Source organism: Neospora caninum, chromosome VIIa (assembly GCF_000208865.1).
Source record: "Neospora caninum Liverpool complete genome, chromosome VIIa".
NCBI lineage: Eukaryota > Apicomplexa > Conoidasida > Eucoccidiorida > Sarcocystidae > Neospora > Neospora caninum.
The window spans coordinates 3,340,079-3,348,622 of record NC_018393.1 but is presented as its reverse complement, the minus strand read 5'-3'; the positions used below and the strand labels follow the sequence as shown (position 1 = coordinate 3,348,622).

Sequence of the window (8,544 nt, the reverse complement as noted above, 5' to 3'; positions counted from 1 at the left end):
CTGATCGGCAAGACAAGACCCGAGCGCGTCTCGACACGCCCGCACACAAAGGCACGTGTACCTCTCTCACTCGCGAAACGGCTATCCCGCCATCGCTTTCGCACAGCCGCGACGTTTGCTTTGCAAAAGACGCGTCACCACGCTCTCCAAGTCGCGCAACGCAGTTTTCATGAGGGGAGGCGAAAGGGACAGACATTTTTGAGGAACGAGGGCGCGGAAGAGAACGCAGTTTTGAGGGAAAGTGGAAAGAGAAGCCGGAGAACGCGCCAATACGGAAACTCTGCAAATGTGAGAGGCAACAACGCGAAACGGAAGTACGAATGAAACTCTCGAGACGGACACCTGCAGTCGTTTTCGGGTCCGGCAGACTCTTGTAGGTCTCGCGTCTCTCTCTCGCGTCTTTCCTGCCTCTCGACGTGCTGGGGATTCCTCTCCTTCACTGGCGCCTCTTCTCGTCTCGCCTTCTCTTTGCGTTTCCAGTGGCTTCCACGCGCATGCATCTACTTTCTTCTGAAAAGGCAAAGCGCATGCACACAGGCACACAAAGCAAACCACAAATCCCTCGCCACACACGCGCGCCTTCAGAACCTAAGCACTTTCCCCTCCTGTCTCCCATCTCCTTTTCAACTCTTTTCCACTTCCGCCGGTTCCCACCTCACACGCGTCTCGCTTACCGGCTCCTGGACACGGTGGTGAATCCTTCGTCGTCTTCTGCAGCTTTTGGGACGTCTCCGTTTTGCGCCTCCGCACGGACTTCCTTGTCAGAAGTCAAGTGCTCAGACAGCGCAGCAGCGGCGATTCGCAGGCGCGGGCGCGCCTTCTCTTCTTCGGCCGCGTTTCCAGGAGACCCAGCAGAGCTCAGTTTCCCTTCTCTCCATCGCTCGAAACCCTCGTCTTGGTCGCCACGGCCCGTGCCCGCGCTGGGGGCGTTCGGGGCGCGTCTCCGCGCAGCCGCGCCATCCAGTCGCTCACTCCGTCGCCAGGAATCCGCAGAACTCGCCTCAGCTGGCGCCACCGGCGAGCCCGGCCTGTCGGCCTTCCCGCTCGGAGACCCGGAAGCCGGCGCCGCCGCGCGCGGTCCAGACGGTCCGTTGCGCATCGCCGCCGTTGCCTCCAAATCCAACTGACGCTGTTTCTCCTGAAGAGACACCGGGGACAGCGAGAAATATAACGAGGGAAGGTGCACGAATGGAAAGAGCGCAAGGGAAGAAACGAGAGGGACAGAAAAGAGTGTAGCCGACAAAAAACACCTGAGAGGGCGACAGACAGGGAGAGACGACAGACTGGTAAAGATATAGAGAAACATAGATAGGCACAGAGAGACGAAATAGATAGACACGGAAATATAGACAGGAGATGGAAATAGATATACCCAGCAAGCACGAGAGGACGGGCATATGAGAAATGCAGACGAAAGAGACGGGGAATTTAGCACAGGAAGAACAAGGCACACGGGCACATGAGGTTGAGCGGAGAGCGATAGTAGAGACGGAGAGAGAAGAGTAGGCCACCGGCACAAAGACGAAGGAAAACACGCCTCGGGGTCTCGAGAGGCTTTACCTCGATTTCAAGTTCACGTTGACGTTGTTTCTCTGCTTGCTCCGCCAGGCGTTTTGCCTTGGCTTCTTCCTCTTGGCGCTTCTTCTCCAGTTGCTCGAGGTATTTCTGGAAACAGCGAAGCGCGGACAGGAACCAAACCGAAAATAACTCACGGGGACAACACATGACACGCGCGGCTTCTTGCGCGACGCCCACGCCCCTCGTCTCATCGTAGAAACCCCTTCCCCTCCGCGTCTGGTCTCTGCAGCTCTGTTCCTCTCACCAGACTCCACAGGCTTAACGACTGCGTCCAATGTGCATGTATAAACGCGCTTACGCCCAGAAACGTGAATAAAAACTCGATTTCGCGTCGTGTCCTGCCGTGGTCTGTCTCGTCTCTCTCTCACCTTTTGTTCCTCTTCCATTCTCTTTCTTTCGACTTCGATCTTGAGTTTCTTCAGGTGTTCTTCTTTGCGCGCGCGCGCTCGCTGAATCTTTGCCTGACGCAAGACGCTCAGCAGCCGCTCGCGCTGTTCCTGCGCCTGCTTCTCAAATTCCTTCTGCCGATCGGCCAGCTTCTCCGTGACCCAGTCCTCCTTGTCACCCTTCACCACCTCGAAGATCTGTTTCTCCTCCAGAGCCGCTTCAAAGGCTGCCTTGTGTTCTGAGCAAAAACGCACAATCGCGCAGAAGTCGAAGCCGCTAACGCACGCCCCTCGAAAAGACCCGAGTCTCGCGACACCGACACGAATTCACAGACAGGAAGATACAGCGACAAATACACAACATTAAGTACACATACACATATATAAATGTACATACAAATGTATATATCAAGGTATGTATAAATGTATATATATATATATATATATCCGTTTCAGACAAAACGACACAGCTAGACATGCAGACGTAGATGCACGGATACTCGGACGCGGGGGCGAACAGAACGGGAAGTTACCTTCTTCGTGACGGTTTTGCATGTCGAGGAGAATTTGAGTGTCCCTGGCAAGCTGCTGCTCCTGCCACTTGATGAGGAGGGGTAATTCTTCCTCGCGACACGCGCGAATGAAGTGGCAAACGCGACGGAAGTTCTGGCGTCTCTGGCGAAGGCGAGCAATTCTCTCCTGAAAAACAAACAAACACAGCTCTTCCAATCAACCTCTCTCCAGTCACATGCACAAACATATACATTTATATATATATATACGTGTACATATATATATATATATATATATATATATATGAATAGGCGCGCAGCATGGACACCCGCACATACATGCCGAGATACGCGTCCAGACCGAGACATCCACATACATACAGATATATTCCATCCTGAGAGAGAAGACACCCGTCGGAATTGAACAATTTAACACCTTGGCAGCGCTGAACTGCGTCGATGAAAACCCTCTTCACCCCCACAGCGGTGCCTGTGCACGTGTTCTCTGTTCCTAATCCGTATACCCAGCACAGAGCCCCAATTAATGTGGATATGCGTGTGTATGTATATGCATGTGTATGTGCACAAATATGCGTACATACATATGCATGACAGAGGGAAGGTTCACAGAGCATTTTTGTATATACATCTCGATGTGTGCCTGGGTGTGTACTCTTATCGACGCGTTTCGGCCTTCTCACCTGGTTGAGTTGCATCATCTGGGCCTTTTCCAGATCGTCGTAGTCAACGTTGCCTTGCAAAACGTCATCGATGTTGATGTCTCCGAGTTGTTTACCCTTGATCAGAATGTTGCTCGAGGCCTTGCCACCCAGCTTCTTGATTTCCTCCAACATCTGTGCAGCCGTCTCGCTCCTCTGCTTGATCTTCTCCTGCTGCATGCGCCGCTCCTCGCGGCGGCGGGTAGCCTCTTCGCGCCGCTCCCTTTCTGAAGAGACACGCAGACATCGGCGACTCCCAGGCGGCTTTGAAACGCACCGTCGAACCGAGGAAAGGCTGCGAAACCACGGAGAAGAACCTCGCAAGGGAGACCCGGAGCGCCCCGAAAACGGCGAGTTACCCCCCCCGAAACGCCACGCGAGAAAAGGATCAGATTCCGCGACCTCGCAGGGGTGCACACACGGCTTTCGGCTCCTAAACAACGCTGCGCTGCCTCCTCTCTGCCACGTCTCTGGCCCTCGATAATAAAGGCTGACGCGTTTTGCGTACCTTGTTTCTCTTCGACTCTGCGCTGTTCAGCCTCCTTTCTTCGGCGTTCTTCCTCCATCTTTTGCTGCTCCTCCTGTTTCTCCAGTCGGCGTGAGTGCGTCGCCCGCGTCCGCTCAGCCATGCGCTTCGTCTCGGCTTCCAAGCGCGCCGGCAACTCCTGAAGGAATCGCCTCCGGTCCATTCGTTCTTCGACCGACTGACCTGGGCAAATCATGTGCACGGCCCTGAAAGCGAGGCAAAACGAGACACCGACCGAAAAGAAAGTCGAAAAAACGGCCTCTCGTCGCTTCCGCTCACCCCTTCCCCTGTCGGCCAGCGCGCACGTCCCCGGTGTGAGGAAACGCGCGCGCAGAAAAGGCCCACCGACCAGACCTACGTCCCCGTCTCGATTCGCTTCCCTCCGTCGCTTTCCAGGCTTCTCCCGTCTCCTTTTGGATCTACAATTCTATCCTCCACAAAACACGTATGGACATCCTGATCCCCGCACCCCGGAGACTCTCGAACCGCGTTCAAACATCTGTGCGCCGTTTCCCTCGAGGCCCAACTTCCTTCCCAGCCGCGATCCCCCTCTGATTTCGCCACGTTTCGATTCCTCCGCCTTCCGCTGTTTCCCTGCACATTCTCAACGTATTTCTCGATGCCCTCGCGCTTTCCCTCTCTCTCTCTCTCCGTTCTCTCCCTCTCCGCCCTTTTCTCTTCACTGACTTGTCGATTTGTTTCGCCAAGTTGCAGAGTTGGTGGCGGAGCGTGTTGGCGGCAGCCGCGTCGGGGGTCTCAAAGAGGATCGCGCTGCTTGCGTAGTCGAGGCGAATCGACAGACCTCCGCCCGAGGCATTCGCGGCCGCGCCTGGGCCCGACGAGCCTGTCCCCAGGAAGGAGCCACTCGCCGCCGACTGCTGCTGCTGAACGAGCGCGACGAAAAGTTTCTCCGCTTGCGACCAGGGCAAGAACGAGGTGGTGCAGATGTGCGTCGTGAAGTGCTTGATCGACAACGTCGCGTACACCCGGGAAAGCTGGAAAATCAACTTGTGGAAAATCACCCGCTTCAACGGATACACGTACGGCTCCAGCAACGGATTCTCGCTCACCGCGTCCAGCAACGGCTGACACAAAGAACTGCAAACGCACAAATCACACACAATCACACAATCACACACACACACAATCACACGCCTCTCCATGTACACTCAACCTCCACAAGCGTACTTCTACCTATAGAGAGATTGACACATATCGACGGAGATCGCAGAAACCACGCAAATGCAAATACATACACATACACAGGGACGCTTGGATGCACGGCAGGACTGCCGATTCCAATGGTGCCGCAGTGCGCACGAGAAGAGGGGCGGGGACGAAGCTTCGCAACGTGGCCGGGCGCCGCCGGCCGCGCGCGCGCTCTCCTCCAAAACAGCAAGTTCAGAAGTCTGCACAGACTCCAGAAGCGCTCCACGAGCGAGAGGGAAATGAGGAATGTGTGTGTGTCCGTACAGCTGCACTCAGACACCCCAGACGTTTGGACGCAGAACGCTTGCAGAAGCGCGTTTTCTTGGATGTTTTCCGCTCGTTTTCCGCAGCGCCTCGTCCTCACCAGAGCTTCAGCGGGGTAAATTCACTCTCAATCAAAGAGAGGAGCTGCTGGCAATTCTCGTCGGCCAGGGACACGAGATCCTTCGTGAAGAGGACAGCCTTCAGGCCCTCGCGAGTCGGCAAGGTCGAGTGCCCGAGCAGCATCGTCAGTTTTTTCTGCTGCTCCAAAGAGCCATAGTTCATGCCTTCTCCCATCGTGACTGCGTCATCGCCAGGCTTCTTCTCTCTGAAAAAAAAAGCGAGAAACTCCGACGCACGTCCCATAATAACCAGATCCCGCGCTTCTTCCCGTTCGGTCACTAACCCGTCAGATTCAACTCCCCAAACGTCCTTGCCAATATGCACAGCTACACGCCAATCCTTGCATGCACATCGACGTACACCCACAGCCAAAACCTGCATCTAAACAGATACAATGGCATGCACATAAACACACCTCCTTACACTTACCTGTCTACATGTGTACACATCGCTCCCTCTCTCTAACCGCAAATATACATATATATATACATATATATATATATACATATATATATATATATGCGTATGTATGTATTTACGTATGGATTTATGTGCCTGTGTATGTATGTGTATACGTGCGTCTGCCCCTTACGCTCCGGAGATGGGGATGGAGAGGACGGCGAGAACTGCGACGGAGGCCATGGCTTGGAGATCTTCTTGCGAGGCGTTTTTCTTGAAGCCTTTCACGTGGAGGAGGAGTTTGATCCAGGCGAGCGCGTGGAAAAGGTAGTTCTCCGCCACCCAGGTAACGCGGCTGAGTTTCTCGTAGTAGATGGCCAGCCAGCGCATGAGTTTTTCGCGGCTGTTGTGGAACAGATCCTGGCCAGTGCGCAGAGCCTTGAAGAAGTAGTCGTGGAGGCCGAGCGAGTAGAGGTCTTCGGCAGTCGCGAAGCACTCGCGCCAGAGTTCCAGATCGGAGGCGACAACCAGCTGCTGCATGCGCGTCTCCAAGTGCAAGTCCGGGCGCATCAGCGACTCGTAGTCTTCCTTGTGTCGGTTCTTCAAAATCAGCGCAAAGTGGCTGCGGAGCACGTCGCAGAGACGCTTGAACTCCTGCGGTCGCTGGTTGTCCTTGCAGAAGAGAAAGGCCTTCCGCGCAGTCTCGTGGTAGACGCGCTCCAGCTTCGGCGTCGTTCGCAGCAGGTCTAGGACCATCTTGTAGACGTCCCAGACGCTCCGCAGCGCCTGGTGGATCCCGCGAGCCTCCGCGGAACGGACTTCGATCTGCAACGTCGAGAGGAGCAAGTCCTCGGGCGAATCCGCGATCAAATCCAAGTCGCCCAAGCCGGTCGCCGGCACCAACGCGGGCGCGTCGGGCCCCTTCGGGCCCGGAGACCCCGCCGCCTCCTTCGCCTGCGTCAGCTTCTGCTCCGCCCGGCTCCGCAACTCAGCAATCACCTTCCCTGCGAGGAACACCCCGGCGAGCATCGCGCAACTCTCTCACGAGCAGGCTGGATTTCGTACAAAACGCGCTCCAAGGGTCCAGACGGTCCGCAAGGCATGGGTTCACGCATGCGTTTTTTACACATACACACATATATGCACATGGCTTCCCCCAGAGACACGTTCCCTGGGATTTGCTTCGGCAAACTTCCCACGCCGACGCGACTTCTCGATACACATGGATGTGGCTATAAGAGGTTGGAAAGAGAGTTGCTGGCCGTGACGGGTTTTGTAAGCAGAAAAGCGAATTCCCGGTGCCAATGCACAGTGAGGCGTGTAAAAATTGGAGTATGCCTCTCGGGAGGGTATCTCTGGTGCGTACCGAGAGACTGAATGTTTGCATGCTGAGAGATGATTCTGTACTGGTGTAGGCCGTCTCGGGCGAGGCGCAGTTTGTTCTCGTCCACGCACAGCTGGACGTGGCGAATCATAATGGTCTCCTGGACGCTGTCCCACCCTTGGGATCTGTTCACAAAGACTCCACGCAAGGTCAAGTCAATCGAGAAACGAACAGAAAGACCACGGGATCTTCGCCTCCCTGCCGATGTCTTCATGTTCAACAGACGCACAGCATGCAAGGTGCACGGATATAGACATACGAGGTATACAGACATATCCAGCAACGCATAGATGCACAGATATATACCGGTACATGGACAGAGACACGTATGGATTCTGCGAGGCACAGCTTCGCTCGGGCAATTCAGAGAGAAGGAAAAGAGAACTTGTCTCTCCTTGAACGGCACGAGAAAGCATCCCTCAGCAAAAGTGGAGAGAGGCGAAGAGAGACCAGGCGGCGAGCAGCCCAGAGGACAAGGGCGCACAGCAGACAAGGTGGATGCCCGAGGTCCCCAAACGGAAGGCTCTGACTGAGGAAAAGACGGAAAAAAGGAAAAAGAGGAAGACTTCAGTGGCAGTCCAGGCCACACTCCAGTCTAAATAAAGGGGCACGAGGGAGAGAATTCAAAAAATCGAAACGAAAACGGAACGTATCCTGAACTGGTATGATCGCGCCTATAGTTTGTAAGGGCTTCTGTGCGTGCATGCAACGTATACATATACGGGTAACCAAATTATATATAGATATAGATACATATATATAGCTGTGGGTCCAAGTATATTTGCTTGTTGATATATCTCAATAAATATGTACTAAGACATATATGCATATAAGTGAATAGATTCAATGAATACCGACACACCACCGCATCACTATGCGTATGGGCGTATCTCGAAGTATGTATAAAGATGTATTCGCATAAGCGTGCATAGTATTTGAATACATATTTGATAGGAGCAGATATTCAGAGAGGTGTGTACCTGAAGCGTCGGTGCCCGATGGCGCCATGGAGGATCTTGAGGGCAGCATCTTGCTGGCCCACTGAGAGAAGTTCGTTAGCGCGCTTGAGCGCGTTTTCGGGTTTCTGGAAAGACTGCATTTTCCTCGTTTGCGGAAAAGCGATATAAGGGGATGCTGGTGCCTCGGAGCGGCGCAGAGCGCGCGACGAAGACGCGCAGGAGGAGAGTGGAAGGGCGAAGCGAGCAGAGACGAGACTGTCTCAACAGATTTTTCCCCCGAGAAGCTTTCGAAGAACCAGCGCCTTGAAATAAGCCGGAAACTGGGGAAACGAAGGCGAGGGTGGTGAGACGGCGACAGTTGGACCTTTCCGTTTCAGCCAAGCGGGAGAAGCGTCTTCCGGACGGGAAAGGCAACTGTTTTATAGGCGAGAGTCGCGAGAAGAAAGAAACCGTTCACGTCGTCTCGGTTTCCCCGTTTCTTCCGCGTT

At 54.4% G+C, this 8,544-nt stretch overlaps 1 protein-coding gene across 1 annotated transcript; it reads right to left on the bottom strand.

Moving 5' to 3' along the window:
* Positions 1–500: 500 nt before the first annotated feature.
* On the bottom strand, positions 501–8,196 carry NCLIV_0230 (eukaryotic translation initiation factor 3 subunit 10; the record flags this gene model as incomplete). The annotated part of the gene is made up of 12 exons (XM_003882500.1): positions 501–510; positions 675–1,138; positions 1,561–1,665; positions 1,947–2,203; positions 2,498–2,663; positions 3,178–3,422; positions 3,704–3,927; positions 4,409–4,819; positions 5,295–5,519; positions 5,907–6,717; positions 7,080–7,222; positions 8,078–8,196. The coding sequence occupies 12 exons, from the start codon at positions 8,194–8,196 to the stop codon at positions 501–503; spliced, it is 3,180 nt and encodes a 1,059-aa protein (XP_003882549.1).
* Between the last annotated feature and the right edge of the window lie 348 nt (positions 8,197–8,544).